We start from the raw sequence: 21,800 nt of genomic DNA on the forward strand, positions 1-21,800 counted from the left end.
AATTTCTTCTATCCTTCCCCACAGATAGGTGTTGGCTGAATGGAATTTGGAATTCAGACCTATATCTGATGACATCCACATTAACAGTAATACTTTTCTCATGAAAGTAACGTGATTCTTCAATTCCTGATATCCTCAGTTGGTAGATAACCCCAAGACAAAGCAGTGCAAAACAGCCAAATGCCCACTGTTGACATTTTATCGACAGTGGCAAATAAATAAATAAATAAAAATCGGTATTTTGCCACACAAACAAAAAAGTAACCAGGAACAGGAGTTCAGGAGTTGTCTACTTCATGTTATCTTTGTTTTGCACACAAGTTTATCACTTTTTCATTCAGATAATTTTGGTGAGAATTACTCAGTTTCTGGGCCATAAGATTCTCTTCAACATCACTTACTTGCTTCTCTGTCTTGGCAACTTCCAGCCCTACTCCATAGGGCTGACTTCCTTTATAACGTGGAGGACATGGCAAGCAGTGGAAACCCGGATTCGTGTTCACACAGCGATGGACCTGATTCACCTTAAAGCAAACATCTGACACAGCTATACACTGGAGGAAAGGGAAGAAAGAAACCAATTAGATGCCCATGTAATTCCCAGATAATTAAATCTTCACAGCAGTTTCCATATGTTAATGAAAACAAAGTCAGTACCTCATCAAGATCTTCACAGACTGTGCCATTGCCAAGAAAACCTGCTGGACATGGCCCACATGACCAAGATCCATCTGGGTAACTGTTGCATTCTGCTCCAGGAAAGCAAGGATTTGACAAACAACCATCTGGAAAAGACACAAAAAAGAAGCATAAATTGAGTTAGGAGCACAGCAAGGCACATAAGACCACCTAAGAAACAGCTATTCTCTATTCATTAGCTTAGATCACATCTGATACAGCCAATTCACAAGAAAAATCCCCCACAAATTGAAGTCATTAAATGCATTTGATATATTATTGATTTGCTATGAAAATACTGCAGATTGCTAAATTCATTTCAACGTGCAACAAACTTTCAGGATCTGACTGAAAAGTGCATCGTTGAAGCCAGCATCAAGAACATGTAAGATCCCACTGCACTAAACAGTACAAGAGAACATAAAGGTGCCCTCCTGTAACAAAGATTTAATTAGCAAATTTCTGTAGTTTTGTATTTCTGTAATCATTAATTCAAGATTTTTCCACTGCAGAAACAAAAGCAATGATAAGTAGACAAACTAAATAAGAAATGATTAAATACCAACCAATTGGGCAATCCCTCTTATTGCACATATCATGTTGCTTAGTATCTCCCACACACGGTTTTCCTCCATACTGTGGCTCTGGACTGTTACAGAGGCGAGACCTCTCACGGATTCCTCCTCCACAGGTAACAGTGCAAGCAGACCATGGAGACCAAGGACCCCATTGGCCATTCACTAGAATATGTGGAGATAGAATAAAGGAGAAGAGCATCACAGGCAATACACAGGCAACAACAATTAGTGCCAACAACAACATTCCTTTCTTCAGATCCCTGACTGAAGACAGTTTCTCACTACACACAGAGGAAGAAAGATGCTGACAAAGCCTTACACTGAGTTAACAACATTTTAGAAAAAAACAAGCAAATAAAAAATACCCAACTGCTTTATAGGCATCTTTGGCCAATAATACAAAACAGCACATAGCACCCACTGGCATGGTGCATTTCCACTTAAGCTGATCAGAACAAGTACAGTGGCTTCAAAACTCCATTCTAAGCTTTGATTTTGTACAGACAGCAGCATGTATCTACAGTACACAAACTTCTGCTGAGGCCTACCTGACCTCCAGACTTAACTATGCTCAATGAAGCATTTATATTTTTATTCTTATTTGGTAACTCATTCATCAGTTTATCTTCAGTGGTACTGCCTAACTCACTATAAGTAATTTAACTGTACAATTCTTCTGCACAATTTATACTGGTACATTCCCACTGACTGTTATCATCATTTCAGGAAAATTCAAGAGTACAAACATCTTCAAATGAAAACATCTTTGTTCTTAGCACTGCAAAAAAAACAAAAAACAAAAAACAAAAAACAAAAAAAAAAAAACGCCAAGGGCAATGTTTTGTGTGCTTGATTAATCTTTGTCATAGTTGCTAACTTTGCAGGCACAAGTAGATAAAAAAAAAAAAAAAAAAAAAAAAGCTATTTAATTAACACTGGATAAAAGCTTGGCATCAATTTCAAAGTTATATCCCTAGAGTAGAAATGAAAGAGACAAGGGAGTGAAGAAACATAAACAAAGTGAGGAAAAAATATATATATTTAAACTCCTAGGAAAGAGAACGAGTGGAATGAAAACTAATCTCTTTAGAGATTACTACATGTAGGTGAGGAACAAAAGTATGATAGTATGGCAAAAAAAAAAAGTGTGTTGCATATGTATAAACCGTATCTATGCATACATTCAAAGTAGTCTGACTACTGGGGGATTATGTATTTTCCTAATATGTAGTGCCAGCCTCATTGCAGATGGAAAGTATTTCTGCTGTGCAACAATAAAAGTGCTGAGCTATAAATAGGTAATTTCTCACTCTGTTAATGCTTAATGCCTAATCATAACCTGGGAGGTTTATAGAACCTCAGACTGCATTGTTACATTCATTCTAAAAACATCATTAGACAGCTTAGCAACAGTAACTACGTGCAAACTAAGACATGGAGATCAGCTGTGAATATTAGGAGACTACACAGCAACAGTTGATCTGCAACAGGATCTCCTGATTCCTCCACAACTTCTATGGCCACTAACTGCTGAACCAGATATGAAATCTCAAAACTTAGAGCAAATAAATGTCGTTTCAACCTCTAAGCTGTAATTTATGTTTTCCGTCATAAAAATTCATTGTAATTTAGAGTTGTATAAAACGAAGAAGTTCAAATGGAATGCTATTTTGTCACTTGGATTTAAGGCCACAGACTTACCTGGGCAAGGGGCCTTCTCACATTTCTCTGTTTCACGCCCATTTCCAACACAGTTTTTCCCACCCATCTGGGGAATAGGGGAATTGCAGAGGCGGATGCGGGTGATATTTCCTACTCCACAGGTGACTGAACACGAGGACCAGGGAGACCAGTGACTCCAACCACCATCTTGACGTACTGCCAGAGAAAAGAGCAAAATTCAAGGAAATACACCACCTGCTGTAGGAATACAATTCCACCTGTAAACTTAAATCTTCCAATCAGTCTTACGCCACATGTGATACACATTTACTTTCCTACTACTATCTCTTACAAATCCCAGCATTTCATCTTGGCCATTCAAGTGCAGCTTTCTTAAGAATCTCAATGACTAGTAGAGCACTAAAATGTTAAACATTTTACATAAAAGTAAGCTTGTTCTAATTGAACAAATATTTATATAAAATGCACATTTGGACAACTAGCAGCTTCAGCAACAACCTTAGGCAATCACATAGCTTGCATACAGCAGTTACCTGCAACAGTATGAGCTAAAGCTCTGGGTAAAGATTGTGATTTTTCTACGTGCCTTAAATATAAAAGCAGTTTCATACTTTCCAGAAGTCCTCTATGATTACTGAATTCCTAAACTCTACTCAGCTCCTGAAACAGGCCAATAATTGTGAATGAACAGCAGAAGATATCTATGTTCTCACATATCACAAATATGAACCATTTTCTTTATGCTGACCTCAAACAAGAAAGTCCAGTTTGTAATGTGAAAGAAAAGATGACCTACTATCATTCTATTCAAAAGAGTGCCCAGAATTCAGACAGAAATTAAACTGACAGTAAATAGAAGAATATTGAAAGGGGAGACACAACAAAGAACTTAATGAGAGTTATGCATATACTTAGTGACTAGCAAGTGTTCACAGACAACTTATGGTAAGTTTATTTTTGCTTTGAGAAATGAAAAGAAACTTTTAAGAAAGGGAGAAATGTATTACTTACTGCGATGGTCACATTTCTTGAAGCTACACATCCTTGTCTGAATGTGTGGGCCTGTACAAGCACTCCTGGTAACATCACAGGACCTTCCTCTCATCTGAGTCCCAGAGCCACAGGTAACTGAGCACTTTGTCCAGTCTGACCAGGGTGACCAGCCTTCCTCACTATCATCAGCTTCAAAGTAAAAGGTACAAAAAGTGTTTAGCATTGAAAATTGCTTCTACTACCCTACTTGGAAAATTTTTACTTCTCTTTTTGTGTATTATATATGCTTTGACCTCTAGATCTCTTTCTAATTTTGCTTTCCTGGGTTGTCACTAAAGTTAGGAAAATATGGTTGAAGGTAGTAAGAGGTTAGCCCAGATTAATGCTATGTATTTCTGGAATTCCCATTCATGCAATGTAACTGCAAAAGGCACAAACCTCTAGAGGAAGAAGGATATTTTATCTTAGAATGCATTGAGACAAACACTCAATTCTCACCTGCCTTTAGCAAATAGGTCAGTATGAGATGTGGCATCGGGTCTAAACAAAACATTAGCACGAAAACGATCATAAGCACATTGTAAGATCATGGTCTCTCCTCTAACCAAGTAAAAAAACTGAGTATATTGCTATTGTACTGTTACTTAAAACATCTAATCAAACAAAACAGTAAAGCTGTTCTCTTCTGTAACAGATCCGTCCAACTAAGGAGAAAAAGATATTGAACTGACACTGAAGTCACGCAATTAAATCACTGAAACTTGCATTACTCCATAGTCCACAGCCTGCAATTCTGTTTTAAACAAACCTTGTCAATTTGTTTCACATAAGTAAAGCAAGCAAAAAGACACACTACTCTATGTTAGTCTGTTCAATTAGGCAGTACAGAAAACAAATAACAATGCACAATAATACTGTAAACCAATTTAAACACACAACAGTGTTCAGCCTTGGAAAACATAACTCAGGAGGAGTATGCATCTGACCTTCAGCATCTGACTAAGCTAGGTAATTTACCAGCTTGTTAGCAATATACCAATACAATGACTAAAGTGAGAAAAACTATTCCAGAAGGTAGCTTCTGGAAGCAGCAACAGTTATTTCATACAATCCTTGTATACAAATGAATCCGATTTTCTCTTACCTATCTTCATCTCATTTTGACCTTTCTGACCTACTAGTAGTGAAATAAGAAATCAACAGAGAGTAGAATCTTTTTCTTTAGATAAATACTTACAGTGAGAGCAGATTGGACAGCATTCACCTTCAATAAAGGATGGATCAGCACAAGAAACTGGTGGACAGGTAATTTGCTGGCACACAATTTTAGAGTCCTACAGGAAAAGAAAAGAATATTCTGATATGCTCACACAGACAAACAAATGAAGGTGAGCTTATGGGGAAGGTTTCACATGTAGAATTTGTATTTATTCTAAATGGCATGGACATAATTTTTTTTTTTTTTTTTTTTTGGGGGGGGGAGGCAGTAAGTTTCAGAAAGTTTGGGCCAAGCCCTCAGTAAATGTGACCAGATCTGGACAGTCAAACTGGATTAAACCCTATTGCTTGTTGGTGCAGAAAAGAGTATTTCCCAGACCTTACCTGACAGGTGCATTTTGTGCAGCTATCTACAATCCAGCTTTCACTATCTGCAAAGACTCGGCCATCCTGCCAGCAAACTGATTGGTTCTTGAGTGTTTTATTAGGCCCAATCAATTCCCACATAATTTGGTTCTCTTCAGACTAGAAATGAAGCAAATGTAAAAAGTTACTGTACTTTGTAAGCAAACAGTTTTAAACGTACCAAAACTAAGAAACACTAGCAGATTTAATTTTTCTGTTAAGAACTCTATATATTTACTCATACATAAATATAGCGATCTCAGGTACAGCAATATTGTGAAGCTAACAGTACAAATAAGTTCACATAGTACCAAGGGAAATCCATTCTGAGACTTTCTTCCTTTAGATGGGAAGATTTTACTCTTGAGACATAATGGTATAATAAACTTCCTTCAGAAGATAGTAAGTTATCCAAAATAAGAAGAGTGGCAAATTTCAGTAAAATGTCACCACCTTACTTCAACTATCAAAATTCCACACACACTTATAGTTTTGGTACTCCGTGTAGCTACTTGCTGATATATTCATAAATAGTATAAGAATGGTAACAATGTTCTAAAGGTACAGTTTACAGCTTGCTTTCAATTTCCATCCTTGGAGTATGTTTTAGAGACTAGATTTCTTACTTTGTGTAAGAGCGCATGTGCTTGTGTTCCTTTAAACCCAATCAGTTAAAACCAAGCCTTCATTAACAACTCATACTCAAGAACTACTTTACTTTTACTTGGAAAATGTGTCTAATGTATACAGTGCGTAGCTATCCAAACACGTATAGCTCTGTTAACCACCCCAAATCTACCAGTATGAAGCAAAGCATTACAGCAAAGGTTAAGTTTTTCAGAGTTGAAGGTACTTGCCACTTTTTGGAGGTTATCAGCTAAATTGTTCACCACAATGCGCAGGCCAGTGAGCTCAGTGAACATTGTTCCCAGCTCTTCACAGGACCGGTCACAGAACTCAGCCTTCTTCTCTGTTTTTTCACCTACATATTCAGTTGTGACAGCAGGGCTCAAGTGAAGGATTTCAGTGCTCTCATTGATGGTGTTCACTTCAGCTAATTGCAAGAGAATGAAAAAGAAGAGATGAATATACAGAGTTCTCCCACAGTTTACAGTTCCTGTTAAAGTCACAAACTGGTAACCATGGAATAGCTTCATGCCGTATTATACCCTGAATAAAACAGGGGTTAGATGTCAGATGGTTCCAGTTATAGTCTTTGTCTTTTCAAAACTAAGAGCCAAGCTTTGCTTTATACGGTCCTCACTCTAAAACACCATTGGTACTGCATCATATTCACTTGTGAATTAAGTGCAAGTAAAGGACACAGTATAAAAAAAAAAAAAGAAAAAAAAAAAGTCAAAGTCATCTATTGAAAGCCATGAAAGATTCCTCTTTTTTTTTCCTCCTTCCCCAAATCTTATTATGTTTCCTCAATGCAGAGAAAAAAAAACAGTTGAAAGTCTACCAGAAAGTTGCTGGTAGGTGCTGCCCATATATCCCATGTCTAGTTGGTCCAAAAGAACTAACCAATAAGATGACATTCAAAAATTGTCACAACCACATTTAAGATGCTTGGTTTGATGTGCTTTTCTATTAGCCATGGAGAATCTACTGCTAGCCAGGGACTACAACAAACTGTTTGCAATGTTCCAGCATTTATGTAATTGTCCACCTTCACTTATAGGATGGAAGAAAACTGATATACCGCATAATGATTCAGAAGTCTGTGTCGTAACCATTTAACTGCTTTTTGATTCCCTGGAAAGAATGCAGTTTTCCTACCACGCTGAAACACTAAGGTTCTCAGATTCCCCCATAGCACTTCTCAGGTCATTCATTTCATATTTCTCAAGCCAACATGGAGTATGCCTTGACCGGAACACTCTAAGAACATTAATAAAGATGCAATCTCAGCAGGAAACATAAACCAAAACTATGTCAGAAGAGCTAAATCCACACTTCCTACTGTTACTTGGCAGCAACTTAAAGAAGATGCCTGGGGATCACTGCAAAACCAGTTTTCTGCTGCTGGCTTCCTGCTAATTTCCTAACGACCACATGATTATCCTTAAAATGAGAAACCAGAAGAGCAGAATGTACATTCTCTCACATATGCAAATATCATGCTCTTGATCTAGCTGGAGAAGGAATTTTACTGATGTGTACACTCAGGCACACTTTTATCATCTGTCCTACTCACCATTGTGTGCAAAACCTGCTTACAGTATTTGCAATTGCCACACTACAGAGACACTTTTCTACACACAATTCAACAGCAGTTCCAAGCTACCATTTCATCATACCTCACCTCATACTAGAATAAGATGCATTAGAGAAACACAACTGCATTTCTGAAAAAGCAGTAGCATTTCATTGATAATGTCTGTCATAGAGTTTCACACTTCAGCACTTGTACCTCAGTTCAGTGGATGGGCAATACAAATGGGAAAATACTTATTTATTCTGTGGTCACTAGCATACTACTCATAGCTTTGTAACGGTGATAAGGTGAATGGGTAATGCTATAAAACCACAGTCAAATATGTCCTTCTCAGGTCCTTCTGATAGCCTCAAACCACAGCATACCATTAGCCTTCTTCTGCCATTAGATAAGCAATTTCCATATTGAAGTGTTATCTCGGTGTAAAGTGAAAATATTATTTATGAAATAGTTCTATACACATTTCCCAGGAAGGATAAAAACAAAATCTGCATAGTTTACTGGAACTGAAATTTGGTAATTGACAGACATGATGAAATATGCATTATAGCAGATATGGTTAGCATGTAGAACTCAATTATCCCTTTAGGCACCCATTGGCTTCTCATTTATAGTAGAAATAGTGTACTCAAACATTCCATTTGTGCTTGGTAATATTTCAAAACATTTGGACAAACAATCTTCCTTTGTATTAATCAACAAATAAAAACACAAAAGATTTGAAGATACTCTACTTAATTCCTGAAACCATCTCTTTTATTCAGATTACAATTAGATCTAAATATACGTTCTATTTTTCTATTTTTTTCTGCAGCAGTTCTCAAGCACTTTCTTCCACTAGCGGTTTAGTTTTTTGATCATATACATACACACTTATACAATACATATAAGTGTGTATTTATATACCTTTCAGAAATTTTTAATTACAAAACTCGAATCTCTGTCTCTCTCTGAAGAAGTTTACACTGGTACTGCTTGATTTCTGGGGTTTGTACAAGCAAGGAAAAATGCTGCGTTCACCCAACTTAAAAGGCTCAATGTCTTATTTCTGTCACTTCACCAAGAAATAATTGCATTTCAGATGAAAGGAGTTTTATATAAAACACTGAAGTCCTGACTGCCTTGTACAGACACCACGCTCCTCTAATGGAATCAGTTATCTTTGAGCCCTTACTGAACTGCTGCCAGTTACAAACCCTGGAAAGCAGAATAGCACCTCCCATTAGACCTACTACAAAACCTTAATGCACACTTGACAAATTTTCATTACTGTCATGATGAATCCAAAAAACTCCCACACACAGAGTGCTCACCTCCTGGAGAGGTCAACATGAGCGGGACTAAATAGAATATACTGTAGCCTGTCATACACATGCCTTCCATAACTACTTTTTTTTTTTTTTTTCCTTCTTATTTTGCCTTGGTTGGTTTGATGAAAACCCTTCTGGGATTCAAACCAAAAGCCTCTTTCATTCAATAAACTCACTGCTGAGGAATTAGTTGTCTTTAAGACTGCCAACCTGCTCATGAACCCAGTGAGGCTCAGGAGCGTTAGTCAGAAGCAATATTCTTAGTTCTGTGCTCGAAGCATCAGAGATTTTTCCTCATGGTAAAATACAGATATCTGCATATGCAATTCTAATTTTTTTAATTTTTTTTTGCTTGATAGATTTTTATCTCAACTTAAAAGCAGATACTCAGAGTTATAAATCTAACCATCATGAACTAGAGAAGTAGGTTGGACTGTAGGAATGGTATCTCAAGGTAGCAAACAAGCATGTTCCTTTTACCACCAAAAAGAATCTTGCTTTCTTCTTCATTATCAAGTAAGAATCCTCTAAAATTTCAAATAGATCTGTTTCATGGCTTTACAATATGTCATCAATGGCATTCTCATTTTTAAAGTTTAATGAAAAACTTTAATGAGGTAAAAAAAAAAAAAAAAAAAAAAAAAAAAAGCAAAAAAAGCAAGCCTTACTTGACTGGCTCCTCTGGCATCCTTTTTTACGTAGAACATCCTCTATGGAAGTATCAAAGATTAAATGAATATTTTGCAAAAGACCCTGTAATAATAAAAAAATATAAATAAAAACCAGCTTTATCAATTTGGGATTATACTATCTTAAGCCCATACTATTAGCATTTAGCCATGATTAATACCAAGATAAAACAATCTCCATGGCATGAAAAAAACATATATTGATAGTTTTATTATATACAATTTCAGTACTTTAAGCAACAAGTTAGGTATTTTCTGAAATAGGTCATAATAAATCAGTAATTCATCAGCAATGAGCTCAAATCTCTATTTCCATAGAGTGCATTTTACATTGTAGTTCCATAACACATTGGCCGTGAAGTCAAAGCCAACTTCTGAAGTTCCCACCCCACTGTACCTCCATTATTTTCCAGTTTTCCATGCATCATACCTTGCTCTCTCCTCAATTGTGCTGACACTACCCTGATACAATACTATATAAACACACTAGTATGTTTCACTTAAAAATCTCAAAAAAGAAAGGAATTATTTTAATAGCAGATTTCAATGGTCCATTAAACTGTACAGCTCCAAAACTAGTTCCATTAGTACACATGACTGTCAAACGTAGTCATGGAGGCAGAGGGAGAAAGTGTGACCAAGAACTTCCCGCTTTCCTGCCAAAACTAGTCAACCCATAGGACCAGCCTCCAGCGTGTCACACTCTGACTGACAACTAGATGGCACAACAGGATGAGAAAATGAAGCGCTTTTCAAATTTTTGAAGCCATAAATTAATTTGATTTCAACTTTAAGTGTAAAGAAGCCATCCTTAGAGCACCAGGACCAGATCACATCATTCTGTGGACAGGACGTAATTCTCATTTGATAGGAGAACTGGAGAGTTTGAATGTGCTTAATTTTAAAGCAAAAGAGAAGCAAGATGTTTTTCCACAAAAAGAAAAACTTTCTTCAGACTGATCCAAACATTTTGTTCTGGTCTTGTCTGCTTTTCAAATGTCTTTTTATCTTTGATATTGAAATGAAAGGTTATTCAAAATGGTAAACCAAGACATTCCATTAGGGGAACAACACTATATCCTTCAACTCTATTAAAAATTCTTCTCTTCCTTCACCTGATTTTTTTTTTTCAAATAAAATTTAACAAATATTGACAGGTTCTGTGAACAAAATGGACATAGTGCAAAATAAACAAGTCTACAAGATATTTCCAAGAAACACCCCTAAAAAAGTGACATGTTCAGAAGTTCCTGCATCTGGAAAATAAAGAGGGTGGTTGTATAGAAACACCCATAAACAGATTGTGCATTTTTCCTGGTCTTAGACTGTTCTTTATCAGTCCTTTGAATTTTCAGGAACTCCCAAATACATGCAATAGGTATCCAGTAATGAATAAAAACATATCCTGGAAAAATTTGCTTGCCAATACCTCGGACCTCATCAAATTCAAGGGCCTTTGTGAGAACAAAACTGCATCTATTGCATCTTCAGTGACTATTTGCAGCTACATTCTTACCTCACCAGAAACTTACGGGTTACCTACCCTGAAATGATTCTCCCGAATGGATCCTTTCGCCACATACATTCTGCTGTTCTCTGCCTTCAGTTGCTCATAGAAAGGCTCCTCCAGGATGAAGCTGTCGATAAGGTCACAGCCAACATAGAGGTTGTAGTTCTCTCCTGTTACTTGCACGGTGAGATTCTTCCACTGCGAGTCAGCAAGGTCCACGTCTTCCAGGGAAATCACATTCTGGAAGCCATCCACCCAATAAATGAGGTCCAGGGTGTTGGCTCGGCCATTGGAAATTATCTCAAACTGCCTCTCAGTGATGCCAGGACCTTCTAAAGCAAGGATAGTGCCTCTAGATTGCCTGTCCTGTCTCAGGGTGGCTGAAAGGATAAAGCCCTCATTTTGCCGTATGAGTTTAACAATCTTTTTTAACTTCTCTGGTTTGAATGGAGGTATATGGTCAAACCGAATGAAACGATACGCTGGGATAGCGGGATCTGGACCCCGAAACAATTTTGCTCCAATTGTCTTTCGGTTTATGTTACTGATTTGAAGTAAATCAAAGGTATTCTCCTCTTCTTTGACATCATCTGAAAAAGTAAACAGCACGTGACTACGAGAAGTGTCTTCAGAAACACAACTCTGCACACAATACTTAGTAACTGCAACACACGTGAAGATTAGTAAACTCCATACTTTCTTATAATAGTTTACTAACATGCAAGTTAACTGTATTTTTCACTTGTAATTTTCATTTATGATAACTCTCTTCTTCTACACATGTAGGCATAACTATATGAACTCTACATACAACCACACATTTTAAGAGCAGTGTATAAACAAACTTGCACACAATACATGCTGTATGTTCAAGCCCACATGCAGATGCATGTAACAATGTAATCATTAAATATTTATATATATATACTGTATACGGATAAGGAATGAGGCAATTTCAGTATTTTCACTGTCACCTAATAAAAATCAAATTCTGAGAAGCCATCTGGCCACAGGAAAACAGGAAGCACAAGAAGCGCTTTTTAACAGTTCAGGACAAAAAGTCAGATGTAAATGAGGGCCTGGCATTATGCCAATTTACATTCTACTACATTTGGTCAGCAGAGAGTTATTGCTATACCTCCACCTTTTCAAGAAATTCAGCCGACTCAGCCATTCTGTTTATGCTGCCACACATTTACATGGCAGAAGTAAGCATAACAGCAATTACTTCTGAGATTACGTAGGTGTTGATCAATGATTTCTATAGAAAACTGCTTTTAGTTATTAGTTATGGAATCTCCATTTTGCAGCAGCTAGATGCAGCCATCAAAATAAGACCCAGCAACTACAATTCCAAGATTTTTTATAAGTCTTACAGAATTACTGTGTCCACTGTAAGTCAGGCAAGTCTATTTAAGCCAGATTTCAGGTTTGTGACTTAATCTAAGAAGCATTAAAACTTACCCTGAGCATCTGAGGAAACCCACAGGGTTATCAAGACAGCAAGCCACAACAGCTTGCTCCTCTGCAGCATAACTCCTACAAATAAAGAAGTAGTATTAGGAAAATAATTGTTATCAACTACAAATATTTTAATTAACCGCAGTATACACCATAAACAGAATTTTCATTAAATACTACACATACGAAATCAAAATTTTTATATTCCCTAACAATTGTCATACATGTTCTGGGATTATTTTTATTCCAGAATTAAAGCATTATGACATCAAGCAAAAGGATGATGAATAAGGCTCATTTCCATGTAAATGGCCCTAGGAGTTTAAAAAAAAAAAAAAAAAAAAAAAACCAAAAAAAAAAAAAAATGTGTGTTTTTTACCATGTGGCATAGATACCACCACATAGCACTGCATAAGACAACACATAAGTAGCTGCATCTTCACATTGGATCAAAACGCTGAAATTTCTTGTTCATCTGCAATTCGTTGTAGGATACAGGATCTTATAAAGATCAGCCAGTTCTGACTACTGGAATTGGCTTCCAGGACCTTTCCCAGTATCATCAGACAAACTCCTCTTTCTCATACACATATCATTATCCATTCCTACAACGTACTGTACCCAATCATAGCTGGAGAAAGCGCCTTTCAACACGATGCTATTCCTGCCCTGCAGCGCTGTACAACCGCAAGACACATAATTGCATCTCCATATGCGTGCGCTCCCACAATGAATGGAGCAGGCGGCGGTAGCTTGAACGTGCAGACGTTCCCTTTTCTGCATGCACCCATCAGCACTCCCAACACTCCGCGCACGTTTGGAAGCGCTCAGGATACCACCTATTTCCTTTCTCATACAGATCTTTTTATCTCCAGGAGCTCTTATCATTCAGCGCCTCGATGTACTACGGCTACAGCCGCACATCGACGAACGCGGGGCACCGGCTCAATCCCAGCTCTCGCTCCCCGTGGGTTCCCCCAGGACAGCTCCCACCCAGGGGCAGGAGGTCCTTCTTTCCACCCCCCCTAGAACTCGAGAGGCACGCACGCTGCCTCCGGAGAGCTGTCCGGAGCTGCATCAGCCTGCAGAGAGACGCGGCGCCTTACGCCTCACCTGGCATGAGGAGAGCCGACGGGGCGAGAGTGCCTGCTCCCGGGGCGCTGCCGGCGTTGCGGAGCGGATCGCGGTGCCCTACCGCCGTCGCACGTCCCTCCGCGGACCCGCGCCCCGCGCTGCCGCCTTTATAGGCTGCGGGCCGGGCCCCGCTGTCAATCAGCGGCGGCGGGGCGCGCCCCCGGCTAGCTCCTCGGCGGCAGTGACACGGCCCCCTGCCGCCCCCTCCCCGCCGGGCCGCCCGCCCTCGCCTACCTGCGGGGCGATGGCGGCCCGTCCCCCTGCCCTGTACCGCCCCGCGTCGGGGCGGTGCGGGAGGCGGGCTGGGTCCCCCGAAGGAGCGAAGGGGAGGGTAGGAGAGAAGAGAGAAGAGGCGGTCGGGGCGGGGTGTTGTGCTTCTCGATTACCGGCGGCTCTAGGGACGGTGGAGCGCGGCCGGGCGGCGCGGCAGAGCTCCCCGGGAGGCGGCGCCAGGCACCGTGCGCGGCCGGGATCCGCCGCTGGGCTTCCCGAGCCGCTGTCCCACCAGCCCTGCACGTCGGCAGCTGAAGGCTTGTACTGCGGCAAAGCTCAGTCTTCCTCTGCACAGAACCCTCTCCTTAACCTTTTTTTCTTTTTACTTTGCGTTGGCAACTCAACTGGGCACCGTCACCCAGTTGGTAAAGTGCCCGTCGGGAGCCAATCAGAAGTTCCTCAAGGGTGCACTCCATCCTTTTATTGTCCTGGTGGGAGCGTTGATCCCCTTTGACCTGGCACTAGGCTGTCCGAGGTATGCTTCTTGTGAACGGAGCCATGCCTCAGTTTAATACAACCAGCACACAAAACATGTCTCTCACGTCTTGTTCCCAAACTGCAGAAGTCTGGAAAATATCTTCCCAAAGCAACCCTCAGACTCATCATTTGTCCTGTTGTGGAGCAGCAAGCCTGCTCAGTGTGGACCAAGAGAATGAATTACCCGTGGTGGGTCCTGCCCTGCAGCACAGAAAAGTTTCAGAATTCAAACGGGAAGAGAAGGATCCCTGCTTTGCTGAGGCTGGAAGCACGTTTGCACAACATCTGTGGAAGGATTCTGCAGCTGATGAGAAGAGGTGTGGGTTTGGGCTCTGAGAAGTGAGATGAAACCAGAGGGTAGAGCCCATCAAATGTATAGATGGACAAATGTCATCAATGTTTTTTTTTGTTTGCTTTAAAAATAAAAATGTACGGAGAATGAAGTGTAGAAAATCACCTACTTTGTCATCACCACTTGAAATTCCAGTAGGAAAACATGTTGCTCTTTCAAAACACAGAAGACTTCAAAAGGTTCAATCTGTCACTAGAGCAGAAAATGCCAACGCAAGCATCACTGCTTTGCCATTTGCCATGGAAGCTCCTTCCAATTTGGCTGGCCTTGGTCTTGCAGGGTAGTGGGAGCCAAGGAACTTTCCCCTTTCTCGCAGGTCCAGGGGTCTGAGCCAAGCAAGGAGGGAGAGGGCTTTTTTGTCTTCCTAAGACATTTGGTTTTCAGTTTTGCTAAACCTCAAGAATTTTTAAAAAATAGCTAATGAAGTTCACAAAACCTCAAATTCTACTGCGTTTACTCATTCCCCCCACTACATTAAGTTAGTCTTTATATATGTGGCTGTGCAATGCATTTTCCACAGGATTTTGAACAGGACTGGCATGATTGTATTCAGGAATCTGCTTCGGGTTTACACTTGGAGCAGAAAGGGCAGCAAAGAGTTTCAGAGGCCCAGGAGGTATCTGAGATAGTAGTTTACTCTTACTACATGCATATATAAAAAAATCACCTTCTACAGTGCAGATTTTCAAGTCAGTAAAAAGAGTGCAAAGCAGAGAGAAATTTTATCCCGATTGCTTTTAACCAGCTACCCTTCTTTCTGTCTGTGTGTGTGTTGCAGGAATGAAAGATTGATAGCATATTGTTTCAAGCTGAGTGATTTACATAGAAGATGATGACCTTTGAGGAGACAGATTTGCTTCTCTTCTTTCTATGACTGTGAAAATGCTCAGTGCTTACTTTTCCTTGGCCAACTTTAAAGAAGTAAACATTGTTTTCATCATAGGATTCTTGACTGAAAAGCTTACAGAACTGAATACATGTGCTGCTTTCCCCTGCTAGCCACAAATACTAGAATCACATTCACATCTCTTATCAGTCTTCCTTCTTGTTTTGTAGAGTGTGATAAAGAGCAAGTCAGATTTGCTAACATTTAGGAGCACTAATGAGGTAACAATAGTTCTCAAATGAATGGTTTTCTTTGGTATTTTACCTTTTATAGTAAATGTAAACTTTCTAATCTCTGGATTAAAAAATAATATTAACTGCAGCATAATTAGTTGCTTTCCTATGTAATTTCAGTAAAAAATGACATAAAAAACAGATATCATAAATGTAATAATTTTCACAAGCTTATAGGAGAAATATTGCCCCTGGAACAACAGGCCGCTTCTAAGCAGCTTGCTACCAGTTAGACTAATACAAGAGCAGTGGGGTGGGAATTCATGCCTCCACTATGTAGGTTAGATTGAATGTTTTAACAGTCCTTGAAAGCCCTGAAATCTGGAAATCTCTGGACTTCCTTTGCAAGTGCTGCTGGAACAGCTGTGGTCTTCGGTTCTGTTTTTCTTTTAAGTTCCTCGAAATTCAGTGTTGAAGTGGAGGTTGTTGTTTTTTTTTCCAATTTCCAAATGAATACATAATCAGTGTGTTGCACGGTGAGGCTTAATTTTCATAACTAACTATAACTGGGTTACAGAAATGAAACAGATGACTTAAGATTAGTATGCGACTCAGACATTTGATTTCTGCATGAGCAAGAAATTACTGATAGGGAGAAAGACCTGGGTGGTTCCAAAAATGACATGCTGAAAGTACTCCAGCTAAATGCAGTTTGAACACTACAATAAATTACACTGGGGACAATGAATTCATGTAGGATGGGGGAGAAAGTTATTTTTGACAAAGCTTTATGTATGTGTTAGTCTAAGTTCTAGTGCAAAAGCAGTCAAGATAAATTGATATTGTTATCAGATACTTAGTTTCCCTTTTTAAAATTATTTTTCATTATTATTATTGATTCAGAAGGAGAAGTGTTTCATTTCCAACCTTCCTTAAATAAGTTGCAGGTATAAAATACGTCCAATTACACGTGCCAGCATTTTCTGTCAGACAAGACAGCTGTGGGCTTTACATGTGCTACCTGGTGTACTTTTGCAATAATCTTGTCAGAGAGGGAAATCTTAGGATCATCCATTTACAAACGTAGTTCATACTCAATGAAGCGATTATACATAAAAGCATATTCAGTGGTGTTAGCTGGATGACTGAGCTTAAAACTCAGCTAAACCAATTCCTATGCAATTTAATTAATAACCTACAATAGCTTACAGAACAAGCAGGAAAGGGAGCCCTAACTCATGGCCAGAAACTTAAAACAGGAAACATTTTTTTTATAAGAGGAAAAGCATACATCACTGCAGTACTGACTTTCATACAGCTAAGACTATCTTTATTATCTGGACTGTAATTGTATAATTTCTGTTTTATTTGCTGTATTCTGTTTTCTGGTTGCCAAATGCAATTTGAACTGTTATATTTTCCTGTGTTCAAATACAGTCCATCTCTCAAATCTTTTAGATTTTAATTCATATTGAGAAGTAAAGCACATTGAAGTTGCTAGTAGTGTTACCTGAGGTGCAAATGAATGTAATAAAAATGATGCCTTCAGTGCTTCAGCTCAATTCATAAAAATTGTTCAGATGATCAGCTGTCATTCATTTCAGTAGGAGGTGAAAAAGAAGATACGAGAAGGGAAGTGAGAGATCTATCTTGGAAGACCAACTGCCTTTTCACTTTAGAAATGAAATACTAAACACTTTCAGAGGTCTTAAGAAATTACAGTAAATATTTGAATGATCTCAATCTAAAAAGGATTTTTATGAGAGACCCATGTTGATGTTTATCATCATCTCCTTGTTTACCCATACATCTGTCCCATGAAGTTCAGGTTAATCCCACTGTTGGATGTGCTGACTGTAGTGGGGAGCTGCCTCTACCACGCTCACTCCCTGCTATCTAGGCCCCAAGTATCTGCACCCTTTTCCTTGCTTTCCATTCTTCTGTAGGAGCTTGAGGGTGGCCAAAATCAAAGCATGATCTCATCAAGTACAGTGCATCCCTGAATCAAGGTGCTCACAGATTCTCAAGAGACCAAAAAAAGCATGAGAAACTCAAAGAATTGAAATTGGTGAAAAAAAAATTAAAAATTGAAAACCACAGAGAATAGTCTAGGGGGTTGATATCTCTCCATATGTGCAAAACTCCCACAAATGGAGTCATAGGTCCCACAGGATGAAGAGAGGAGATGAAAGAAAGCAATTCATGAAACTACTACAGCTGGCTGTGGGACATTAACTGGGAAACAGAGCTTCATTCAGCTGTGGCTTGATAATGACTATGATGATTAAAGCTGAGCAAATAATTGCCATATTTTATTATTATTTTTTCACTGACTGAAAAACCAGTGCCACTGGGTTATGCTAGTTTAAAAATGCTGAAGCTTAAACTCACTTTGGGTAAAAACGTGTAGCTTCACTTTTGTTTACTTTGATTAATCATGTAGTTCACGTTGACCTTGTAATCAGAAACTACAACAGGCCTTGCATTTGCCTTTTCATTTGAACCATGATTATTATTTTTCTTCATTCTTCTGAATCCAAATCCTCAATTAATTTAATAATAAATGTTAATATAATATTGAATAATCACTGAAAATATATAGAAAGTATCTAGAAAATACATATGTCTTTAATGACCTGCAGACAAATTTCCAAGGTGGCTTGCTAATTACTTGTCTGATCACCTGGATGGCTCTTTATTCAAAAGTTTAGCTCTTGTAGAACTTAATTTTTAATTCTATAATTCATTAGAGATAGTATTTTATGTGCAGTTATTTTTTCAATTTCTTTATAGACTAAAGGTGAAAAAATTATATTTGTACCACTGAATTTTATAAAAATAACAGCTGTTTCAAATTGCTCCTTTTAAAGACACAGTTTAACATTTCAGTGTTCCATATGACTTATACAACTTTACTGTGATAAGAAGATTTTAGTGGACGGTCTATAGTCCTGTTCAGGTTTGATCTTGAAGAAACATTTTTGATCAAGTAAGCAGCAAGGCATATTGCCTGCAGCATCTTTGAATAATAACTACAGCACTAAATTGTAGTTACATGTAAGTCCCTATGAGGCCACAGTTTTAAATTTAATGAAAAGCCTTTGTCAACATAATAAACATAGCAAAAATTTATTATATATTTAAAAGCTATTTAATCTTTGCACCGTCACAGATAGATAAGTGATTTGTTTCCATTATTAAATTACTCAGTGCTGTCTTGATGCTACGATTTTCTTAGATTCATTTCCAGTATACGTAAATTAGTGCAATATTTGGAACACGAGTACTTGCGTGCATATGTTGTGTGCCAAAATTAAGCTGAGGTTCTTTGTTTTTAGGAAAACATATTTTTAGTAATTAATAAAAATCTAACTGCTGGCCTTTGTTTAGAATTTCTATGTCAGGCTCTTTGTTTTTAAAGTGAAGTTAGACGCTGCCTCTACAAGAATGGATTTCACTATGGAAATGATTCAATTTCTTTTCCCAAACTGGTGTTCCTTTTTTGCAGCATCAGTAATAAGGAATGGATGGACTACGGAGTAGAATATGTTCAGCCAACTACTACTTTGAATCTCTCAAACAACCTTCTGAATGGAGCTGATGAGTGTCACATAATTGGAGGACAAGGTTATTTATACCACATGGCCTAAGTATAAGGCGTGCATCAGCCTACTGTGAACAGGATGTGAATTTGGGTCATGTGTCTCTCTGTTGCTGTGGCTTGTTTAAAAGTCTTCTCTGAAATTATCAGAAGATTGACAGCTTTAACATGTCACAGAAAAACAGCAATAATTTATTGTACGGTGGCTGTAGTTCAAACACAGCCCACAGATCGGAAAGACATCTGGCTAATGATGCCAGTGTTGTAGCCATAGGTACACAAGTTGTTCACTGATCATTCATACCATCTCAGTCGAGAAGATGTTTCTCATCTTTCTTTTAGACATGCAATAGTAATTTCTGCTCCTGTTAGGACATAATCTGATCTTATAATATAAATCTTCTGTGATTAGTTCTGCCAGGAGAATCGGTAGCTTCCAACTGTCTTAGCCATATGGCTTCCAACAGTCAGATCCATGGGAGAAAGACTGTTGCCACAAAACAAAATGATTTCAGATTATTTGTTGGACAAAAAGATAATTATTGCTCTTTTCTGAGATTTGGACTGTTTAGGATGACGATTTTCTTAGAAATTCAGTCCCAGATGTAATTAAAAAGTCATCAGACTTCTGCATCACAAAAGTCTATGTAAGTTTGAACACACAGCCAAAAGGAAATGTGTTTAAGAGCTTTATAAAAGGAGGCCAGCACAAGATCTTCTTTGATCATTAGACAACCTATTTCACAATTGCATTTAGTCATCTGCCTTCATGATAGAAAGCAGATTTGGTGCATGTTTGTGCATTTTAAAAGAGGTAACCAGGTCATGGCATAGGATCGTGTCAACCAAACAGTATTGTATTATGGACATTGCTTTATTAAGTCCATTCTACAACTTCACATCAATTTACAAAGACATCAAGAAGCATACTTTCCAACATTAAAAGAAAAGGTGGTTTTTTTTACATATTGTTTTTGTTTGTCCGTTAACATAAAGAACAGGATAAGAACCATAAGAACTTTAAAACTAGTGTTGCTAAGGAAAAGATGTCAAGCAGGAAAGTGAGATTTTAGAGAATTCTGGTTGTGTTGGGCCACCAAGTTACTGTAGCTATAAAAATTCCAGGTAGGACTTTTCTCACTTAACTTATAAGCAAGTCCTAAAAGTCTTATCTAGCCTTGGACTGACTTATACTGTTAACACAGAGGCACAGGCATTTCCTCCCCTAAAAGCAAGTCTGAAGTTAATAAGATCTAGAGGTGGAGACCAAAGACCAAAATGAACAAAACACGCATAAATGTTGTTGGTTATAGTGACAGTAAATGTAAGATACATCAGAGTTCACATGCCATTCTGATAAATCTGAACAGATTTTTTTTCCCCCGAAAGTGTTACTCTCTATGTAACCTTTCCAAGGTTCCTTCAGTGTTTCCTACTTAAAGTTTCTATGAATGCTTTTTTTTTTTTTTCCTCTGATAGCAAGTGGCTACTTGGCTTCCCAATTCGATGTGTAGCTAAAGAATGAATGCAAAAACTACAAGGAGTACTTAAAATTCAACAGTGAATAAATAAATGAGGACCTTGAGTCTATTTATTACACAGAAAAAAAAAAGATAAAATGTACTAAATTCAAGTATAGACTGTCAGTGCTGCAGACATAAAAGCCAGATTGGGAAGAAGAGTTGATTTCTCATTGAAATTCTGAACTCTATGATAGCAAGATAAACCCTCCACACAATCAGACCAATTGTGTAAAAAGCTCAAAGTCATTGCAGATCTTGTACCTAACCTTATGCAGAGATTCACACAGAGTACAAAATACCTTGAAAAAGACACAGATATTCCCTCCTATCAAATCACATTTATTGACTAGTTGGATCATCATACAGATATCTGCTGAAGGTTGCAAAGACATAGGAAGCAGGGACAGAATAGTGAGTCTGCTTTGAACAAGGATAGGCCTACACTTCCCTGTGTGTTTCAGAGTTGCCTCTGAGCATCATGAATTTGGACATACAGTGGTGAGGGAGTGATATGCTTCATGGCTCTCTGAGGTAAGTGCTTCAGCAGCCAGCTAATTGTTGCACTGTTAAAGATTGAGGTGCAGTTGCCGCTGCCAAACAAATTATCTGTGAAGATGCTATGAAACATTTGAATA

The 21,800-nt window shown here is 38.4% G+C and overlaps 1 protein-coding gene across 1 annotated transcript in view; it reads right to left on the bottom strand.

Annotated features, from left to right (window-relative positions):
- The window catches only part of THBS2 (thrombospondin 2), a 33,011-nt gene extending 19,084 nt beyond the window's left edge, over positions 1–13,927 (bottom strand). The window contains exons 1-12 of the mRNA XM_042817205.1: positions 13,860–13,927; positions 12,750–12,824; positions 11,319–11,875; positions 9,755–9,839; positions 6,413–6,609; positions 5,535–5,675; positions 5,170–5,266; positions 3,951–4,121; positions 2,958–3,134; positions 1,245–1,418; positions 658–785; positions 402–554 (exon numbers count right to left, since the gene is read on the bottom strand). Of these exons, the coding sequence (XP_042673139.1) occupies positions 402–554; positions 658–785; positions 1,245–1,418; positions 2,958–3,134; positions 3,951–4,121; positions 5,170–5,266; positions 5,535–5,675; positions 6,413–6,609; positions 9,755–9,839; positions 11,319–11,875; positions 12,750–12,824; positions 13,860–13,866 (1,962 nt within the window). The 5' untranslated portion in view covers positions 13,867–13,927. The remainder of the gene's footprint in view (positions 1–401; positions 555–657; positions 786–1,244; positions 1,419–2,957; positions 3,135–3,950; positions 4,122–5,169; positions 5,267–5,534; positions 5,676–6,412; positions 6,610–9,754; positions 9,840–11,318; positions 11,876–12,749; positions 12,825–13,859) is intronic.
- Between the last annotated feature and the right edge of the window lie 7,873 nt (positions 13,928–21,800).

This window comes from Centrocercus urophasianus, unplaced genomic scaffold (assembly GCF_019232065.1).
Source record: "Centrocercus urophasianus isolate 14NV4802_14NV808 unplaced genomic scaffold, USGS_Curo_1.0 seq_10, whole genome shotgun sequence".
Classification (NCBI taxonomy): domain Eukaryota; kingdom Metazoa; phylum Chordata; class Aves; order Galliformes; family Phasianidae; genus Centrocercus; species Centrocercus urophasianus.